This window comes from Pleurodeles waltl, chromosome 10 (assembly GCF_031143425.1).
Source record: "Pleurodeles waltl isolate 20211129_DDA chromosome 10, aPleWal1.hap1.20221129, whole genome shotgun sequence".
Lineage (NCBI taxonomy): Eukaryota > Metazoa > Chordata > Amphibia > Caudata > Salamandridae > Pleurodeles > Pleurodeles waltl.
In genome coordinates this window covers 8,412,939-8,435,639 of record NC_090449.1, presented here as the reverse complement: position 1 = coordinate 8,435,639, position 22,701 = coordinate 8,412,939, and the positions used below count along the sequence as shown (strand labels likewise).

Below are 22,701 nucleotides of genomic sequence, written 5' to 3'. Positions count from 1 at the left end.
TCAACCTCCCCCCTTTGGACTTGCTGTATGGCTCCCCTCTCTGAACTCCTACAATATGGCCCCCTAAACATACCTCAGGCTTATATGGATGTATTAAGAGAAGCCAAGAGACCATCTACTAGGCCTTCTCTTCCTTCAAATGGAAGAGAATATGCATCTGGTGTTCTCAGAACAATGTCCTTCCTCTTACTTGGCAGGAAGAGCATGTTCTTCCATACATTCTCTCTCAATAAAACCAAATTGCGGTTCTCAATTGGAGTGCATCTCGCAGCAGTCAGTTCATCGAAAATGTCCTTCACAAATGTCCTTTTTCAGAATGCCTGTCAAAGATTTTCTTGATTACATTAAGAAGATATACCCTCTCTTCAGGAGACCTTTTCCTTCATGGCAGTTGAACACTGTCCTCTCTCGCCTTATGGGTCCTCCCTTTGAACCCATTCATAAGGCTCTTCTCTAACAACTCTCTTGGAAGTCTTTGTTCTTGGTAGCCGTAACTTCAGCTTCCAGAGTTAGCCAGATACAAACTGTGACTCGATGGGGTAGTGGACGTCAGAAGACCCTTAAAGGTGCTGTCTCATTTGCATTGTTTCAATGCTGCAGCCTACACAGACTGTACTGCTATGTATTTCTTCTTTTCTTACTGTAGAAAGATGTGAAAAAGCATTTCCGAAGGACATTTTAAAAGGTTAATTATTGTGCTTAAGTGATTTTTAAGGGCATAACCCCTTTTTTCTTTTAATGGAATTCAATAACTGTTGTCTGTCACATGTTACCTTGCCTTTTCAAAGTAGATGTACCATTAAAAGAATGTAGTAAGTACTCTGACCACGGGATGAAGATAAGTACTAGTTTATTAGTAGAGGCTACACTGTTGTGGAGGAGAACAGCCAGCGAACATCCAGAGCATCTTCAGTTCATACAATAACTGTCCAACACTTTCAATATCAACATTCTAAGAATGTTCCTACTCACAGCCCAGCAACAGATTGTATTACATCATCATCATCATAGTAATAACCAAATCACTACACATCTTCCCTTCTTCATACAAAAATCTAAATAAAAATTCACTTAACATCAACAGACAAGCAAAAAATATAGCAAATACATACAAAAATTTATATAAATATACATAACAAAATATACTAGTGACAATTATTCACAGTATCTCCTGGGAATTAATGTTTCTTAAACTCTGCCTCCTTTTCTTATTTTCCTCTCGCCCTCATCATTTTCTTTTTTTCTTCATTGGGTCTTTTCACACCAGTGACAGCAAATTTTTACCTTTACAACTTGGGCAAGATTCCACCAAGACCTCCTTCAACTTGGATGACTCTTCTTACAGGTCACCCAAATTTGCTCCCCCCCCCCCTTTTTTTTTTTACATGTTTTAAAAACACACCTACACATGACCTAACATGAACCATATTTCAACTTGTAAATGTGTTAATTTGACACCCTTTTTGGTGTCATACCATTTCTTTTGTTGAAATTGATTCATGCTCTCTTAACCATCTGCATCAAACTTGTCACATCAGAATTTTTTGTAAACCACTTTGCCATCTGCGCTGGTCTAAAGCTTGTGTTTGCTATTCTTTCCCTTAAAAACTCAAAAGGAGAGACTTTTGTAGATGAGTGAGATGTAGTTCTGTAAAACCAAATCATACTATTCAAAGAATTCTCCATCATGGTGTCCATTTTTGGCCCACTTAGTACTCTCCCACAACCCGATTCATCCTCTCCACCAAACCATTGATTTGTGGATGATAGAGAGAACTTTTCACATGTTTAATGCAACAAGATTCCACAAACCTTTCAAAATCATTGCTTATAGATTGAGTACCATTATCTGAAATGAGCCTCTGGAAAACCTTCTCTCATAAAGGTTCCCTTAAGGGAATCAACTACTACTCTAGTGGTAGGTTACATTACCATTTTAATCTCAGGCCATTTAGACGCATAATCCATCAACACCAAAATGTACTTGTTACCCCTAGATAACGAATCATAAGGTTCTGTAACGTCAGTTCCTAACTTTTCCAATGGCCTGTCCGGAGACTCGATGGGCATAAGAGGAGGTGTGACCACTTTCAAACTTTTATCAGCCGATCCACAAACACAATTGCCAATTACCTCCTCCATCTCCACATCCATTCTTGGCCACTAAAATGTTTCACAAATACGACCTTTGGTAAGGGACATACCCAAATGGCCTTCATGTGCCTTCTTGATAATATCCATTCTGACTGAATGTGGTGGAATAACCTTATCCGTACTTAATAACATTCCATCTTCAATAGAAACCTCACTACTTACTTTACAGTAAGGTTGCAACAACGGAGACAAAGCTTTCTCACGGGGTCACCCATTTCTAACCATTTCACAAACTTGTTGCAAAATATCTTCATCTGTTATCGCAAGCATCCATTCATTCTCTGTGCATGTCTTCAGATCGGGCACATCCAAAGCTGCTACCATACAATCTTCACAGTCTTCCTCTGCCAGATCAGAAAATTCTACTTCCTCATCTTCTTTCTTTTGCAGGTAGTCAGCGCTTCCATTTTTTCCTTCTGTAATATAGTCCATATCAAACTGATACTGTAAAAGTTTTGAGACTAACCTCAGAATTCAGGGGGTACAGCACTTATTCACTCAACAGCCCAGTATACGGACTAAGGGTTTAATGATCAGGTAACTTGAAACGTCTCCCCCCCCCCAAAATATATGATCTAAACTTTCCAATCGCCCATATACACACTAATAGTTCCTTCTCGATAACAGAATATTGAAGTTCCATTTCTTTGAGCACCCTAGATGCAAAAGCCACTGTATTTTCAGAGCCATCAACTTCTTGTGTTAACGTAGCTCCTAGACCTACTTGACTGGCATCAACAGTAATACAGCATGACTGTTTGGGGTCAAAGTTTGAGAGCGCCACCCTGACCTATCATCACTTTAATCTCTTCAAATGTTTTCATACTCGTTCCCCCACACATACTTTACTCCTTTCTTTAACAAATTGCTAAAAGGACACCCCTTAGTAGCAAAGTCTTGAATATATCTTGAGTAAAACTCAAATAAACCAAGTAAACCCCTATCTTGTCTGTATTAGGAGGAGCCATGGTGATTGCATCAACTAAACCTGCTCTTGGTTTGATTCCTTCCTCTGAAATCACGTATCCGAAGTACTCCACTTCTGTGCACTCAAACTTGCACTTTTCTGTCTTCAGTACCACGCCTTGTTTTTGAAAAAATACTAATACTTCTTGGAGAATTGCTTCATGAGCTTCTTCATTGTCACAAAAGACCAGAACATCACCCTGAAAACCAAACGCACTATCAATCTCTTAAAGCAAATAATAAATGACTCTTTGAAAGACTGAAGCCGCGGAGGCCAAGCCGAAAGGCATGCATAGTTATTGAATAGTTCCTGTTTGGGAATTGAACACAGTAAAATGATGTGAATCAGGATGAAGTTTGACCCAATGAAAAGCACTGGACAGATCGAGTTGATATAATATTTTGACCCCCCCCTTTTATTTTATTTTTTATTTATTTTTTTTTAATCAAAAAGGCTACACACACCTCAGTGGCTAACCAGAGTGTGTTTAGGAGACTGCTTAATTTGTTTCTGTGATCTAAATTGTTTAGAAAGTGTCTGCACCACTTGTGTTTGCCTTGAAAAAGCCAAATATCTGAGTGTGCGACAAGCAGTAGCTAGCTTGGAAGTGTGGATTTTGCCTGTCTATATCCAAGGAGATTCTGAATAGAGCAGCAGCTGCCTCCTTCCTTCCACGGGGACTTAGCCTTGCCGATTGGCTCTATAGCTCCCAGACAACCTGAGCTGCCCTCGAACACCTGCACTGGGCCTTCACGTTTGTGGGGGGAACCCCAAGACAGCCACCTCCATTTTGAGAGCCCAGCTTTTTCCCTGCACCCTAATACAGCCCAGTGATCAAGAAATCCTAGGAGACTGGTAAGAGCCCCAGACGTTCTGAGAAGTCTTATTCATTAAAAAGTGTTTGTACGGCTGCCTGTTTACTGTAGGCTCCCTGTGGTTCAGCCAGTTTGACCTTTTTAAACTGCTGTTTTGTTTACCTGTGACTGTTTGAAATTTGTCTCCTAGTTGGTGGCAAAAGACTGCATAAAACTTACCACCAACACCCTCCCTTTATTTATTTATTTTAAGAAAAAAGGCTTAATATATCTCAGTGGCTAACCAGAGTGTGTTTAGAAAACTGCTTAATCTGTTTCTTTGATTTAAATTGTGTTTTGAAAGTGTCTGCACCATTTGTTTTGCCTTCAAAAAGCCAAATGTCTGAGTGTACGACAAGCAGTATTTCAATGCTTTTCAATCCCTCCCTCATCTGGAAAGTAAACTCTGCTAGCTTGGAAGTGTGGATTCTGCCTGTCTGTATCCAAGAAGATTCTGAATAGAGCAGCAGCTCCCTCCTCCCTTACACAGGGGCTTTGGCGTCAGTTAAGTTGGCCCTTATATAAGTTTCTATTGGTTGTTGCATATGTTGTGATTGGTTGCTGGGATTAGTATTTCTATTGGTTTTAAGGATTAGGATCTGGGTTCTGATTGGTACTAGGGTTGGAATTCCTATTGGTTTGTGGTTTTAGGGTTGGTTTTGTGATTGGTACTAGGGTTAAGATTCCTGTTGGTCAGTGGTTTTAGGGTTAGTGTGATTGGTTGTCAGGAGATAAGGCTAGGTCTCCCATTGGCTGTTGGATTTAGGGTTACAAATCTGATTGGTTAGGGTAGGACTAGGTTTCTGTTGGCCAATAGGGCTATTTAAGCCTAGGGCTCGGGGTGTCTCAGCCCAGGTGTCGAGGACAAGGGCAGTTGCCTGTTGGGCCTAGGGCCAGAAAGGCGGCCCAATTTTGCATATAACAGAAACAACCTTACCCCCTACACATCCTTCAACATCCAGACACAATATCAGCAAAGACATCCAACTCATGCACCACAAACTGACCTCATATTTCATCGACCAACACAAAAGCCCACATACCACACCTATACACACATCCACTACAACAGTAAGACACCTTCATTCTCACACCAAATTCTACTCTGTCCATTCCCACTAACAAATCCTGCCATCGCTCACACAACACAAAACCACATTATACATTACTTACAGCCATCCAGGGACACACTCCCTGTTCATACAAACCATCAGCACTATCCTTTAATTGCTCCTGCCAGACCCCATTTTAGTATGACAATACCTAAATCCAGCCTTCCAACACACCATCCACAAACACCTCTCCCCACCAATTACACACAACCATACAATTGTTATACTCAACTCCACCACACATTACTTCTTCCAGTGATCAAAACTAAACACAAACACCCCTAACCCTCATCATCCCCTCCTACACACCTCATACACTCTTCTTCAAAGCACAACCCCTATAATATTCTGATACCACTCACCTGCTCTGCTCTAGTCCAATTCCTCATAAATGAGGACCTTTTGTTTTTAGCCAAACCTTTGACCACTCAACCACACTCACTGATCTTTGGTTGGCTAAACACTATTTAATATTATTTCTGCACCGTAAAAATGAGTTGCCGTGGGAATTGGGGACATTAATGATTCAGTGATGAGGAGTATCTGCTTCTAGATTTGTTTTTCCAGGAGGGGGTCGTAACGCCTAAACTTTTTTGAGAAGGGCTCCCGGCATCAAAATGTTTGAAGACCTCTGCCCTATTACCTTGAGGGTTTCTGCCTCATTCATCCGTTCCATCTTGTCATCAGTCTGAGACTGATATAAAGCTTGTTCAGTGAAGGAAGAGTCATAATGTTTAACTAAGCTTCTAGTTACAGAGGTGTTAGTCCAAGCCAGAAGGATCTTCAGAGTGCAACATGGTAAAACTGTAGCAGCAAAATACTTTGCTACAGTCCCTGCTCTGATGGGGTAATTGGAAATAATTTGACCTTTTACTTTTTCCAGAAAGTCTAGACTCCTGTCTTGGGAGTTCATCAGCAACCAAAATAGTGATTCTCATCATCTACTATTGTGTCTCCACAAAAGCACTGATGCACTTGCTACTTTAAAGGCCACAGCACAGCGCCATGGACATTTCTCCTCGTCACCAAGTCTTTTGATCTTTCTCTGGAGTTACTGAATTCTCTGGAGCCAAAGTGTACCACTTCCACAAAGCTGAAAGTATGACAGAATCCACTTTAGGAATGGCTGGATGTGAGACTTGCTGCCATAAATAGTGTTTGTATGTGGTTGTCCTGGCACAGATGATAGAGATGAATGAGAAATTGAAGTAGGTCTAGTAGGAAGATCTAAAGGCGTAAGAGGTTCCTGTAATGGCCTTAATCTAGGTAATGAACTTGAATGTTGCTGATACGATTGATGTGCTTCTGCAGAAATGTAAAAAAAAACACAAGCAATAAAAGCAATAGTCTGATTGGTGATCTTGATTTCAAAAGCATTGAAGTTGGTCTCAATGCTGATTGTTGGTGTCTCATGTGCATTGAATGTTCCTCCACAGTGTGTCTGGCATTCAACGTCTCTGGGGTGGATGTTAATCTTCCTTGCACTACTGAAAGTAATGTTGCATATGTTGCCTTGGTTGACATAGGTGGTTGTGGTGTCATTGCTCTTGGACTCGTCAGTGCTGATCCCGGTATCGTTGTCTACTGCTTCTCCCAGGAATGACTGAAGTGACCAGAAAGGTGGTGGTGACCAGATCTTCCTCTTTGGGAGTCTTTCTCACGAGATGGTGTGGTTGCAGAAAAGGGTGTGCCAGCACTTTTTCAAGCAAGTGCTTTTTTTTTTTTTTCTCCATAGCTTCTGTCTCGAGCTCACAAGCAGCCTTTTTCTCCAGGTTCCTCCCTGTGTATGTAGGGTATAGGTTATTTCAAATCTGTAAGGAAATGCCTCCTTGGCATGGTTGCCCTCTGACTTTTTGCCTTTGCTGATGCTATGTTTACAAATTGAAAGTGTGCTGAGGCCTGCTAACCCGGCCCCAGCACCAGTGTTCCTTTCCCTAACCTGTACTTTTGTATCCACAATTGGCAGACCCTGGCATCCAGATAAGTCCCTTGTAACTGGTACTCCTAGTACCAAGGGCCCTGATGCCAAGGAAGGTCTCTAAGGGCTGCAGCATGTCTTATGCCACCCTGGAGACCTCTCACTCAGCACAGACACACTGCTTGCCAGCTTGTGTGTGCTAGTGAGGACAAAACGAGTAAGTCGACATGGCACTCCCCTCAGGGTGCCATGCCAGCCTCTCACTGCCTATGCAGTATAGGTAAGACACCCCTCTAGCAGGCCTTACAGCCCTAAGGCAGGGTGCACTATACCATAGGTGAGGGTACCAGTGCATGAGCATGGTACCCCTACAGTGTCTAAACAAAACCTTAGACATTGTAAGTGCAGGGTAGCCATAAGAGTATATGGTCTGGGAGTCTGTCAAACACGAACTCCACCGCACCATAATGGCTACACTGAAAACTGGGAAGTTTGGTATCAAACTTCTCAGCACAATAAATGCACACTGATGCCAGTGTACATTTTATTGTAAAATACACCACAGAGGGCACCTTAGAGGTGCCCCCTGAAACTTCACCGACTATCTGTGTAGGCTGACTAGTTTTAGCAACCTGCCACAATCCGAGACATGTTGCTGGCCCCATGGGGAGAGTGCCTTTGTCACTCTGAGGCCAGTAACAAAGCCTGCACTGGGTGGAGATGCTAACACCTCTCCCAGGCAGGAATTGTCACACCTGGCGGTGAGCCTCAAAGGCTCACCTCCTTTGTGCCAACCCAGCAGGACACTCCAGCTAGTGGAGTTGCCCGCCCCCTCCGGCCAGGCCCCACTTTTGGCGGCAAGGCCGGAGAAAATAATGAGAATAACAAGGAGGAGTCACTGGCCAGTCAGGACAGCCCCTAAGGTGTCCTGAGCTGAGGTGACTCTAACTTTTAGAAATCCTCCATCTTGCAGATGGAGGATTCCCCCAATAGGGTTAGGATTGTGACCCCCTCCCCTTGGGAGGAGGCACAAAGAGGGTGTACCCACCCTCAGGGCTAGTAGCCATTGGCTACTAACCCCCCAGACCTAAACACGCCCTTAAATTTAGTATTTAAGGGCTACCCTGAACCCTAGAAAATTAGATTCCTGCAACTACAAGAAGAAGGACTGCCCAGCTGAAAACCCCTGCAGCGGAAGACCAGAAGACGACAACTGCCTTGGCTCCGGAAACTCACCGGCCTGTCTCCTGCCTTCCAAAGATCTTGCTCCAGCGACGCCTTCCAAAGGGACCAGCGACCTCGACATCCTCTGAGGACTGCCCCTGCTTCGAAAAGACAAGAAACTCCCGAGGACAGCGGACCTGCTCCAAGAAAAGCTGCAACTTTGTTTCCAGCAGCTTTAAAGAACCCTGCAAGCTCCCCGCAAGAAGCGTGAGACTTGCAACACTGCACCCGGCGACCCCGACTCGGCTGGTGGCGATCCAACACCTCAGGAGGGACCCCAGGACTACTCTGATACTGTGAGTACCAAAACCTGTCCCCCCTGAGCCCCCACAGCGCCGCCTGCAGAGGGAATCCCGAGGCTTCCCCTGACCGCGACTCTTTGAACCAAAAGTCCCGACGCCGGGGAGAGACCCTGCACCCGCAGCCCCCAGGACCTGAAGGACCGGACTTTCACTGGAGAAGTGACCCCCAGGAGTCCCTCTCCCTTGCCCAAGTGGAGGTTTCCCCGAGGAATCCCCCCCTTGCCTGCCTGCAGCGCTGAAGAGATCCCGAGATCTCTCATAGACTAACATTGCAAACCCGACGCTTGGGTCTACACTGCACCCGGCCGCCCCCGCGCCGCTGAGGGTGAAATTTCTGTGTGGACTTGTGTCCCCCCCGGTGCCCTACAAAACCCCCCTGGTCTGCCCTCCGAAGACGCGGGTACTTACCTGCAAGCAGACCGGAACCGGGGCACCCCCTTCTCTCCATTCTAGCCTATGTGTTTTGGGCACCACTTTGAACTCTGCACCTGACCGGCCCTGAGCTGCTGGTGTGGTGACTTTGGGGTTGCTCTGAACCCCCAACGGTGGGCTACCTTGGACCAAGAACTGAACCCTGTAAGTGTCTTACTTACCTGGTAAAACTAACAAAAACTTACCTCCCCTAGGAACTGTGAAAATTGCACTAAGTGTCCACTTTTAAAACAGCTATTTGTCAATAACTTGAAAAGTATACATGCAATTTTGATGATTTGAAGTTCCTAAAGTACTTACCTGCAATACCTTTCGAATGAGATATTACCTGTAGAATTTGAACCTGTGGTTCTTAAAATAAACTAAGAAAAGATATTTTTCTATATAAAAACCTATTGGCTGGATTTGTCTCTGAGTGTGTGTACCTCATTTATTGTCTGTGTATGTACAACAAATGCTTAACACTACTCCTTGGATAAGCCTACTGCTCGACCACACTACCACAAAATAGAGCATTAGTATTATCTATTTTTACCACTATTTTACCTCTAAGGGGAACCCTTGGACTCTGTGCATGCTATTCCTTACTTTGAAATAGCACATACAGAGCCAACTTCCTACATTGGTGGATCAGCGGTGGGGTACAAGACTTTGCATTTGCTGGACTACTCAGCCAATACCTGATCACACGACAAATTCCAAAATTGTCATTAGAAATTGATTTTTGCAATTTGAAAAGTTTTCTAAATTCTTAAAAGACCTGCTAGGGCCTTGTGTTAGATCCTGTTTAGCATTTCTTTTAGAATTTAAAAGTTTGTTAAAAGTTTGAATTAGATTCTAGAACCAGTTTTAGTTTCTTAAAAAGTATTCCAACTTTTAGAAGCATAATGTCTAGCACAGATGTGAATGTGGTGGAACTCGACACCACACCTTACCTCCATCTACAGATGAGAGAGCTAAGGTCACTCTGTAAACTAAAGAAAATAGCAATGGGCCCCAAACCTACCAAAGTACAGCTCCAGGAGCTTTTGGCAGAGTTTGAAAAGGCCAACCCCTCTGAGGATGGCAACTCAGAGGATGAAGATAGTGACTTGGAGGGAAATTCCCCCCCTCCAGTCCTACTTAGGGAGAGCAGGGCTTCTCAAGCCCTGACTCCACAAATAATAGCCAGAGATGCTGGTTCCCTCACAGGAGGGACCAACAACTCTGAAATCACTGAGGATAGCCCCAGTGAAGAGGACATCCAGTTAGCCAGGATGGCCAAAAGATTGGCTTTGGAAAGACAGATCCTAGCCATAGAGAGGGAAAGACAAGAGATGGGCCTAGGACCCATCAATGGTGGCAGCAACATAAATAGGGTCAGAGATTCTCCTGACATGTTGAAAATCCCTAAAGGGATTGTAACTAAATATGAAGATGGTGATGACATCACCAAATGGTTCACAGCTTTTGAGAGGGCTTGTGTAACCAGAAAAGTGAACAGATCTCACTGGGGTGCTCTCCTTTGGGAAATGTTCACAGGAAAGTGTAGGGATAGACTCCTCACACTCTCTGGACAAGATGCAGAATCTTATGACCTCATGAAGGGTACCCTGATTGAGGGCTTTGGATTCTCCACTGAGGAGTATAGGATTAGATTCAGGGGGGCTCAAAAATCCTCGAGCCAGACCTGGGTTGACTTTGTAGACTACTCAGTGAAAACACTAGATGGTTGGATTCAAGGCAGTGGTGTAAGTAATTATGATGGGCTGTACAATTTATTTGTGAAAGAACACCTGTTAAGTAATTGTTTCAATGATAAACTGCATCAGCATCTGGTAGACCTAGGACCAATTTCTCCCCAAGAATTGGGAAAGAAGGCGGACCATTGGGTCAAGACAAGGGTGTCCAAGACTTCAACAGGGGGTGACCAAAAGAAAGGGGTCACAAAGACTCCCCAGCAGCAGGGTGATGAGACAACCAAAACTAAAAATAGTAAAGAGTCTTCTACAGGCCCCCAAAAACCTGCACAGGAGGGTGGGCCCAGAGCCTCTTCACAAAACAATGGGTACAAGGGTAAAAACTTTGATCCCAAAAAGGCCTGGTGTCATAGCTGTAAACAGCATGGACACCAAACTGGAGACAAGGCCTGTCCCAAGAAGGGTTCCACTCCAAACTCCCATCCAGGTAACACTGGTATGGCTAGTCTCCAAGTGGGATCAACAGTGTGCCCAGAGCAAATCAGGGTCCACACTGAAGCTACTCTAGTTTCTGAGGGTGGGGTGGATTTAGCCACACTAGCTGTCTGGCCGCCTAACATGCAAAAATACAGACAGCAACTCTTAATTAATGGGACTAGAATAGAGGGCCTGAGGGATACAGGTGCCAGTGTCACCATGGTGACAGAGAAACTGGTTTCCCCTGGCCAATACCTGACTGGAAAAACTTACACAGTCACCAACGCTGACAATCAGAGAAAAGTACATCCCATGGCAATGGTTACTTTAGAATGGGGAGGGGTCAATGGCCTGAAACAGGTGGTGGTCTCCTCAAATATCCCAGTGGACTGTCTGCTTGGAAATGACCTGGAGTCCTCAGCATGGGCTGAGGTAGAGCTAAAAACCCATGCAGCAATGCTGGGTATCCCTGAACTGGTGTGTGTGAAAACAAGAGCACAGTGCAAGGCACAGGGTGAAAAAGTAGAGCTGGAGTCTGGAAAAATGGCCCAGCCTACCAAGAGAACAGGAAAGTCAGTTGGGAAACCAACTGCAACACAGCAAAAGAAAGGGAACCTCTCTTCTCAGGAAGAAGTTCTGCCCTCTGAGGGAACTGAGCCTTTGGAGCTTGAACCTTATCAGGTTGAGCTCTTGGGCCCAGGGGGACCCTCAAGGGAGGAGCTGTGTAAGGGACAAGAAACCTGTCCCTCTCTTGAAGGCCTTAGGCAGCAAGCTGCTGAAGAGTCCAAAGGCAAGAAAAATGGAACGCATAGGGTCTATTGGGAGGATGGACTCCTGTACACTGAGGCCAGAGACCCCAAACCTGGTGCCACTAGGAGAGTGGTAGTGCCTCAGCTGTTCAGAGAGTTCATCCTAACATTGGCCCATGACATTCCCCTTGCTGGACATTTGGGACAAACCAAGACGTGGGAGAGGTTAGTCAACCACTTCTACTGGCCCAATATGTCCAACATGGTTAAGGAGTTTTGCCTCTCCTGCCCCACCTGTCAAGCCAGTGGTAAGACAGGTGGGCATCCAAAGGCCCCCCTCATTCCACTTCCAGTGGTGGGGGTTCCCTTTGAAAGAGTGGGTGTGGACATAGTTGGTCCACTGGAACCTCCCACAGCCTCAGGAAATATGTATATCCTGGTAGTAGTGGATCATGCTACCAGGTATCCTGAAGCTATTCCCCTTAGGTCGACTACTGCCCCTGCAGTAGCCAAGGCCCTCATTGGTATCTTTACCAGAGTGGGTTTCCCTAAGGAGGTGGTGTCTGACAGAGGTACCAACTTCATGTCAGCATACCTAAAGCACATGTGGAATGAGTGTGGAGTGACTTATAAATTCACTACACCATACCATCCACAAACTAATGGCTTGGTTGAGAGATTCAACAAGACATTAAAAGACATGATCATGGGGCTCCCAGAAAAGCTCAAAAGGAGATGGGATGTCCTCTTGCCATGTCTGCTTTTCGCTTACAGAGAGGTGCCACAGAAGGGAGTAGGATTCTCACCCTTTGAACTTCTGTTTGGTCATCCTGTAAGGGGACCACTTGCCCTTGTTAAAGAAGGCTGGGAGAGACCTCTCCACGAGCCTAAACAGGACATAGTGGACTATGTACTTGGCCTTCGCTCTAGAATGGCAGAGTACATGGAAAAGGCAACCAAAAACCTTGAGGCCAGCCAACAGCTCCAGAAGTTTTGGTATGACCAAAAGGCTGCACTGGTTGAGTTCCAACCAGGGCAGAAAGTCTGGGTTCTGGAGCCTGTGGCTCCCAGGGCACTCCAGGACAAATGGAGTGGCCCTTACCCAGTGCTAGAGAGGAAGAGTCAGGTCACCTACCTGGTGGACCTGGGCACAAGCAGGAGCCCCAAGAGGGTGATCCATGTGAACCGCCTTAAGCTCTTCCATGACAGGGCTGATGTGAATCTGTTGATGGTAACAGATGAGGATCAGGAGGCAGAGAGTGAACCTCTCCCTGATCTTCTGTCATCAGACCCAAAAGATGGCACAGTAGATGGAGTGATCTACTCAGACACCCTCTCTGGCCAACAGCAGGCTGATTGTAGGAGAGTCCTACAACAGTTTCCTGAGCTTTTCTCCCTAACCCCTGGTCAGACACACCTGTGTACCCATGATGTGGACACAGGAGACAGCATGCCTGTCAAGAACAAAATCTTCAGACAGTCTGACCATGTTAAGGAAAGCATCAAGGTGGAAGTCCACAAGATGCTGGAATTGGGAGTAATTGAGCGCTCTGACAGCCCCTGGGCTAGCCCAGTGGTCTTAGTCCCCAAACCTCACACCAAAGATGGAAAGAAAGAGATGAGGTTTTGTGTGGACTACAGAGGGCTCAATTCTGTCACCAAGACAGATGCCCATCCAATTCCAAGAGCTGATGAGCTCATTGATAAATTAGGTGCTGCCAAATTTCTAAGTACCTTTGACTTGACAGCAGGGTACTGGCAAATAAAAATGGCACCTGGAGCAAAAGAAAAGACAGCATTCTCCACACCGGATGGGCATTATCAGTTTACTGTTATGCCCTTTGGTTTAAAGAATGCCCCTGCCACCTTCCAAAGGTTGGTGAATCAAGTCCTTGCTGGCTTGGAGTCCTTTAGCACAGCTTATCTTGATGATATTGCTGTCTTTAGCTCCACCTGGCAGGATCACCTGGTCCACCTGGGGAAGGTTTTGAAGGCCCTGCAATCTGCAGGCCTCTCTATCAAGGCATCCAAATGCCAGATAGGGCAGGGAACTGTGGTTTACTTGGGACACCTTGTAGGTGGAGGCCAAGTTCAGCCACTCCAACCCAAGATCCAGACTATTCTGGACTGGGTAGCTCCAAAAACCCAGACTCAAGTCAGGGCATTCCTTGGCTTGACTGGGTATTACAGGAGGTTTGTGAAGGGATATGGATCCATTGTGACAGCCCTCACTGAACTCACCTCCAAGAAAATGCCCAAGAAAGTGAACTGGACTGTGGAATGCCAACAGGCCTTTGACACCCTGAAACAAGCAATGTGCTCAGCACCAGTTCTAAAAGCTCCAGATTATTCTAAGCAGTTCATTGTGCAGACTGATGCCTCTGAACATGGGATAGGGGCAGTTTTGTCCCAAACAAATGATGATGGCCTTGACCAGCCTGTTGCTTTCATTAGCAGGAGGTTACTCCCCAGGGAGCAGCGTTGGAGTGCCATTGAGAGGGAGGCCTTTGCTGTGGTTTGGTCCCTGAAGAAGCTGAGACCATACCTCTTTGGGACTCACTTCCTAGTTCAAACTGACCACAGACCTCTCAAATGGCTGATGCAAATGAAAGGTGAAAATCCTAAACTGTTGAGGTGGTCCATCTCCCTACAGGGAATGGACTTTATAGTGGAACACAGACCTGGGACTGCCCATGCCAATGCAGATGGCCTTTCCAGGTTCTTCCACTTAGAAAATGAAGACTCTCTTGGGAAAGGTTAGTCTCATCCTCTTTCGTTTGGGGGGGGGTTGTGTAAGGAAATGCCTCCTTGGCATGGTTGCCCCCTGACTTTTTGCCTTTGCTGATGCTATGTTTACAAATTGAAAGTGTGCTGAGGCCTGCTAACCCGGCCCCAGCACCAGTGTTCTTTCCCTAACCTGTACTTTTGTATCCACAATTGGCAGACCCTGGCATCCAGATAAGTCCCTTGTAACTGGTACTTCTAGTACCAAGGGCCCTGATGCCAAGGAAGGTCTCTAAGGGCTGCAGCATGTCTTATGCCACCCTGGAGACCTCTCACTCAGCACAGACACACTGCTTGCCAGCTTGTGTGTGCTAGTGAGGACAAAACGAGTAAGTCGACATGGCACTCCCCTCAGGGTGCCATGCCAGCCTCTCACTGCCTATGCAGTATAGGTAAGACACCCCTCTAGCAGGCCTTACAGCCCTAAGGCAGGGTGCACTATACCATAGGTGAGGGTACCAGTGCATGAGCATGGTACCCCTACAGTGTCTAAACAAAACCTTAGACATTGTAAGTGCAGGGTAGCCATAAGAGTATATGGTCTGGGAGTCTGTCAAACACGAACTCCACCGCACCATAATGGCTACACTGAAAACTGGGAAGTTTGGTATCAAACTTCTCAGCACAATAAATGCACACTGATGCCAGTGTACATTTTATTGTAAAATACACCACAGAGGGCACCTTAGAGGTGCCCCCTGAAACTTCACCGACTATCTGTGTAGGCTGACTAGTTTTAGCAGCCTGCCACAATCCGAGACATGTTGCTGGCCCCATGGGGAGAGTGCCTTTGTCACTCTGAGGCCAGTAACAAAGCCTGCACTGGGTGGAGATGCTAACACCTCTCCCAGGCAGGAATTGTCACACCTGGCGGTGAGCCTCAAAGGCTCACCTCCTTTGTGCCAACCCAGCAGGACACTCCAGCTAGTGGAGTTGCCCGCCCCCTCCGGCCAGGCCCCACTTTTGGCGGCAAGGCCGGAGAAAATAATGAGAATAACAAGGAGGAGTCACTGGCCAGTCAGGACAGCCCCTAAGGTGTCCTGAGCTGAGGTGACTCTAACTTTTAGAAATCCTCCATCTTGCAGATGGAGGATTCCCCCAATAGGGTTAGGATTGTGACCCCCTCCCCTTGGGAGGAGGCACAAAGAGGGTGTACCCACCCTCAGGGCTAGTAGCCATTGGCTACTAACCCCCCAGACCTAAACACGCCCTTAAATTTAGTATTTAAGGGCTACCCTGAACCCTAGAAAATTAGATTCCTGCAACTACAAGAAGAAGGACTGCCCAGCTGAAAACCCCTGCAGCGGAAGACCAGAAGACGACAACTGCCTTGGCTCCAGAAACTCACCGGCCTGTCTCCTGCCTTCCAAAGATCCTGCTCCAGCGACGCCTTCCAAAGGGACCAGCGACCTCGACATCCTCTGAGGACTGCCCCTGCTTCGAAAAGACAAGAAACTCCCGAGGACAGCGGACCTGCTCCAAGAAAAGCTGCAACTTTGTTTCCAGCAGCTTTAAAGAACCCTGCAAGCTCCCCGCAAGAAGCGTGAGACTTGCAACACTGCACCCGGCGACCCCGACTCGGCTGGTGGCGATCCAACACCTCAGGAGGGACCCCAGGACTACTCTGATACTGTGAGTACCAAAACCTGTCCCCCCTGAGCCCCCACAGCGCCGCCTGCAGAGGGAATCCCGAGGCTTCCCCTGACCGCGACTCTTTGAACCTAAAGTCCCGACGCCGGGGAGAGACCCTGCACCCGCAGCCCCCAGGACCTGAAGGACCGGACTTTCACTGGAGAAGTGACCCCCAGGAGTCCCTCTCCCTTGCCCAAGTGGAGGTTTCCCCGAGGAATCCCCCCCTTGCCTGCCTGCAGCGCTGAAGAGATCCCGAGATCTCTCATAGACTAACATTGCAAACCCGACGCTTGGGTCTACACTGCACCCGGCCGCCCCCGCGCCGCTGAGGGTGAAATTTCTGTGTGGACTTGTGTCCCCCCCGGTGCCCTACAAAACCCCCCTGGTCTGCCCTCCGAAGACGCGGGTACTTACCTGCAAGCAGACCGGAACCGGGGCACCCCCTTCTCTCCATTCTAGCCTATGTGTTTTGGGCACCACTTTGAACTCTGCACCTGACCGGCCCTGAGCTGCTGGTGTGGTGACTTTGGGGTTGCTCTGAACCCCCAACGGTGGGCTACCTTGGACCAAGAACTGAACCCTGTAAGTGTCTTACTTACCTGGTAAAACTAACAAAAACTTACCTCCCCTAGGAACTGTGAAAATTGCACTAAGTGTCCACTTTTAAAACAGCTATTTGTCAATAACTTGAAAAGTATACATGCAATTTTGATGATTTGAAGTTCCTAAAGTACTTACCTGCAATACCTTTCGAATGAGATATTACCTGTAGAATTTGAACCTGTGGTTCTTAAAATAAACTAAGAAAAGATATTTTTCTATATAAAAACCTATTGGCTGGATTTGTCTCTGAGTGTGTGTACCTCATTTATTGTCTATGTGTATGTACAACAAATGCTTAACACTACTCCTTGGATAAGCCTACTGCTCGACCACACTACCACAAAATAGAGCATTAGTATTATCTATTTTTACCACTATTTTACCTCTAAGGGGAACCCTTGGACTCTGTGCATGCTATTCCTTACTTTGAAATAGCACATACAGAGCCAACTTCCTACAAAATCAAATACAGAATTGCCTTGTCAAGTGCTGCAGTGTGACCTTACTGTATTAAAGGAGTCAAATGATTTAAAAGCTATTATATTGTGCTTCTCAGGAGGTCTCACGTGTATGGGGATTGAGCTGTCTACCTTCATCTTCAAACTGAGTCTAAATAGTTCAAGAAGGAAGTATTCCCAGGTCCCCACAAAGGAGTAAGAATATTCTTTGATTAAGACTACAGTAAGGATCCATTAATGCAGAAGTTTTGGGCCACTACTTTATTGCATCCTCCCTCTAGTACCCATACCTGCTGAGTGTTGTCCTTTTTTACTTTCCTTCTATACAGCTATCAATACTTTACTTGATGAGTGAACAGTTTCTTAACTTTGTTTAAAGCTAGGAGATTGACTTTATGTCCGTTGATGTTTGAACGTTAATTTGGTACTGGTCACTTTTCCCTTGTGTATTAGGTACAGTTTGTTTGATCCTTTGTGAATGTAGATGCTCAATATTGCCAACTGATGGCCTGGTTTGCCTTGTTCTGTACGCTGGCCTCTCAAACGCTCTGTTGCTCCTAGGCCTGCAGGTTCTACAAAGAATCATTTGAATAATTTCTGCTGATGGAAACTAGAAAAGCAGATGCATCTTGAAGGTCACGTGAGCCCAGACAGCACAAAAATGTGCTGAAGTGGAAAATACTTTACATATGGGCATCTTGACAGAACCTTGATCCATTATTTTGAAGACAGAGACTGTTGCCACCTTTACTTGTGTACCTGAATCTGGATTGAAATACTCCTTTTATAGATTTCATCTATCAGTTTTTCTCCAGTATCTCAGACATTTGAGGATTTTTTTTTTCTTTTTTTCAGAACATATCCTCTAGTTCATTCTTCAAGTTGAGAGCAGCTTTAGCAACATTGAGCCAACCACACCCCCGGCTTCATCCACAGACATTCATTGCAGTTAGTTCAGTGGATGGTGGATTCCAAACGGAATGGTATCAACGTCTGAGTTCTTTGAACTTTCTTTAATATTCAGAGCCATGCCTGAGATTCTGCAGTATTATTTTAAACTATTCCTCAGTTTACCTTGAAAGTGCATTTGTCATTTTTACCTACAGATAAGTTTGCTGACGTTCTTAAACTTAATCTTTTCCAGCAGCAATAAACACAACACTTTGGATGTTGCAGTGTTTAACATTAATTTTGGGTAAACTTAAATCTTTAAACTGTAGGACCATTTTTTTGTCTTTTAGAAAATAAGCAAGCTTTATTCAACCAGCGCACAATGGATATCAGCCTGCATAACTCTTTGCTCAGAGTATCATTAAGCAATGCTGCTTGATTGTGGAAGCACTGTACCTGCGGTAGTTAAAGGATTACAAAATAATATATTTTAAATGTCTTATTCCCCCCTCCCCTCCCTGTTGTCCTAGCTGCTTACAAGTTCTATTTGGGCCTGTGTATCTATGAAGGATCTAGTGCTGGAGAATCTAATTACCTACAACTACAGTTGTCTTGTCGGTATCTTTCATAGATTATCCATGAGCCTCCATTCTCCACTTTAAGGTTCTTTGGTTCCCCACTTTCGTTTGCAGAACTGAGCTTTTGCAGGTCAAGGAAAGAGACTGGGTTGGGAGATAGGAACTCAAAGCCCCTTCACCTTATTTGCTGGGGTTTTGATTGTACAGCGTTACGAGCCAGGAGCATTTGGTGCAATGTTACCCTAATCTACGATCAGTGCTTTTTAACATTTACTACCACAGGCTTGTCTTATTACTAGGAATGATCTGTGTATTTGAATCTGGCAAAAAACACTGGTGAGCTTTAATTACTGCTTAATAACTTCTTCTTACACAGTGACCTTTTCCATAGATTGATGCAACTGTTCAACCCTTGCTTTGAGTTTTTGCTCTGTACTCCATGATTTTTACAGAAATAAATGTATGTACTACTTTACTTATAGTAAATTTTCAGACTAATAACTGAAATTCTGCAACATTAAACACTTTGAATTTATTTGGGCAACCATGTAAAATGTCCCTTTTACACAGCATTTCTTTAAAATACTTTCGAAGGTCTCTGCCTTTGTTAACCTTGTTATGTGATACCTTATAAATCCCCTGAGCACCATCCCAATCCAGATCCCTGGGAGCACTATTCAAGATGTACACATTAAAGTTCTAATAGCGATTATTTTACTACAAGGTATTAGAAACAAATATCTGACTTATCACCCAGATGTAGCCCAACTCCTCCAGTCTGGGAAGGAGTGATCGAAGCATTGACTCTGAATCTCCTTTCAGTAAACTATTTACCAAGGGGAGTGGCAGTGGCGACCATCTGTGAGCATAGCCTGTGGTTTAGGGCTAACAATACATTCTCCTACCCCAGTCCAGTAGGGTAATGTCTGCAGTGCTGATCAAACTAATTGTTACTGGCATTGTGATACTACTTTGATTTCTTTTCTGCAGAGCTGGGGCGGGAAGGAGAACGGCTTTGGGCTGGCAGAGTGTTGTAGAGATTGGCATCTTGTGGTAAGTTTGTTTTCCTTTGCTTTCTTCTCTTGCCCTCTGTTAAAATGTCATGACCAGCTTGCGGCAGGTTGGGCTGGACAATGTTCCACTCTACTGGCTTCAGAAAGCCTGCTTCTGACCTGAAACTTGATTCTGCTTATGAAGCGCCATTTAGTTTTGATTATGTGGTCTTAAAAATGTGCATTTTACAAGCCAACTTATTTACCCCGCAAACAGTGAAGCTTTCCTGAATCGAGTGCTTTTCCATGCTTACAAGTAGCCCAGAAGTAGGTAAAAGTTGTCAAAGGTCTTCCCTATTTCTGTTTGCACAGTTACTCATTGTCCCACTTATGGCCAAATAAGGTAGTATCATGCTCCCATTACCTGTTTTGAAAACACTTGTAAAACTGAGTGCTTCTGCTTTTATCTCACCTGATGAAGCCCTCAACAGATTGCAGCCTTTTATTTGGCTTGCAAGCAGTATGTCTGGCCGATGTGGCTAAAAAGTTTTGCTGCTTCCGCGTAAGAAAGCACACCTAATTGCACAAGAATAAACTGTTGCACAGTTGACTGACTTTATGCCTGCTATGTTAATCATGCTGTATCAGCCCCACACAACTCTACAAATGAATTTTCTCTGCTTTGCTATTGTACATTTTAGTTATTTTGAATAAGTCTCACTCAAGAATGCCTGCCATAGATATCGTATTTTCCCCTAAATGCTAGAAAGGAAATGTAACGTTAGCTTCCATGCTGGTTGGAGATTTGGTATGATCCAGCATCTGAGAAGGATTGATGAACCCAATTATTTTAAAAATGGTTGAAGCCTGTGGGTTGTGGGCTGTAAAGATTGAAAATGTTTTTTTTTTTTGGGGGGGGGGGGGGGGGAAGGGTAGGTCTGGGAAGTTAGTAGTACCGCTTTGTGGAAGTTGTCAAAGTGTAGGAAGATCTGGAGATTCCACTTCTTTGATCATTCCCCTCTTAGAAGAACATGGGTTCTCCTGAATCCTAACAGTAGCTCATCAGAGTGTTGCTTGCTTGTTTGTTGCTCTTTGGTGGATGTGTGTAGACCTGACTTTGTGTTGGAGATTGATGGTCTCTTAAGAGTTCCCACACTCTAGGGGTGTCTGGTTGTATTTTAATAACTCAGAATTGGTCACTCGGACAGCGGGAGTCTGCGTTGCTGAAGTCCTGATGCGTTTATTCTCTGCTGGTACAGCCGTTATCCCGCTAACATACAATTACTGCTCTGGAGGTACAGTCTGTGGCACTCTTCCCTGCTGATGTAAGGCTGACAAGTCTTCTTTTGATGACTTATGGCAGAAAGAAGCCATTGATAAACCCTCAATCTCAAGCACAGGTTTTGGCATTAGAGGGCTGTTGAAGCCATCCATTATTCGGATTTTTGTTCCAGGTGTCTTTAATGTACTGCATGGGCATTTCAGTGCACCATGGTCTATAGAAATATTGTGATTGTACAAGAAGGACATATTCTCCAAAATGTCTCTTGTTTTTCTGGCTGGATTGCCTCCTAAGGCCCAAATATCTGTTAGTGCCAGGGAATTCTGTCTTGTGTGGGAGGGAGAGGGTGGTGTCTGTGGGAGCTGCTTTATTACGTACTCGGCTGGCACTCACTGTCTGATTCCATCCTGTGCTTTATACACAGAAATACCCTCCCAGTGCAACTACCCTACACTTTGAATTCTATGCAGAGCCAGGGACTGAGGTCAAAGTCGAGAAAAGGGTGAGTCTCGCACAGACTTGTTCTTGTACAAAAAGGGGGTGGGCGAAATTTTGTCGCGACAAGTGGTTGCCTTATTCTGCTGCTTGGTCAGACACTGAGGAGAGGTAGTTTCAGTGGGAGAGTGGGTGGGGGGTGGGTCACTTTGGATTGGTTATGTTTGTGGTTCAGGCAGTGTGAAAGGATTTAACGGTTTGTTCATATATTAGTCACTGTGGATGGCCTCTCCAGGGGAAGAGTTTGTTAATCCTTTAAAGTGGATGTCTTTGGCAGAAAAGTTACTTGTATTTGCAGAACTATACCAGCTGCCACCTTTTAGGAACCCAGATAATACTTTGATATGGTCTTCCAAAATTTGGGCAGAGTTTTGAATGACACTTTTCTCGGACAAATGCTGCAGGCTTTCCTAGTGGACTTACTGACTCAAGCATTCTGGTTGTCAAAATAGGCAGCTACAGGGTATTGCATTGGTCCTCCATTGTCCGACTTGTCTTGCTTGCCAAAATGTAGCTCAACTAGCCAGTACCTTTTTATTGTGTGGCATGTGACTAGAGTATCACACACCCCTTTTACACACCTAACTAGATTTTACTCCTGTGTCTATATATTCTTTTAACCTGAGTTTAATTCCAGTGACTGAGTATTAATGTTTCTGCTTGGTTCTCAGTCAGGGTCTGCAGAATCTGACCTGAATCTGAGGGCTTTCAGTGGCCAAAGCTATGAGTATAGCATCACTACCTTGACACATGGTCTCATTAATTAATTTGCATATTGGGGATTTAGGGCATTAAGTGGATAATTAGTGTTCCTTATGATACTAAGATTTCCGCTCTTTTCCCCTTAGCTTGTTGTTGCCCTCCCTAAAATGTACTCATCGTTAGCGATACTGGACACCATGTAAGAAGGAACTGAAGTGGTGTGAAAGTAGAATACCTCTCACTTCGTAGAGGTGGTTGCTCCAGGGTAGTGGTTAGGCCATTGTACATGTAATACATGAGAAGAGGTGACTGTCAGTTGCTGAAAGGGAATCTGTTTTGATATAAATTTGGCTTGTCTCCTTGTTGAATTTGGCGGAACCGATTAATAGTTGGGCTGTAGGCCTGCCAGTAGTGTG

At 45.1% G+C, this 22,701-nt stretch overlaps 1 protein-coding gene across 9 annotated transcripts in view; it reads left to right on the top strand.

Annotated features, from left to right (window-relative positions):
* Positions 1 to 22,701, top strand: part of HUWE1 (HECT, UBA and WWE domain containing E3 ubiquitin protein ligase 1) — a 1,403,674-nt gene that overhangs the window by 71,516 nt on the left and 1,309,457 nt on the right. For 7 of the 9 annotated variants that reach the window (XM_069209338.1, XM_069209335.1, XM_069209337.1 and 4 more), the window contains 2 exons: positions 19,805 to 19,867; positions 21,513 to 21,590. In XM_069209338.1, the coding sequence (XP_069065439.1) occupies positions 19,805 to 19,867; positions 21,513 to 21,590 (141 nt within the window). The remainder of the gene's footprint in view (positions 1 to 19,804; positions 19,868 to 21,512; positions 21,591 to 22,701) is intronic. The other 2 variants (XM_069209339.1, XM_069209336.1) reach the window with 1 other exon arrangement.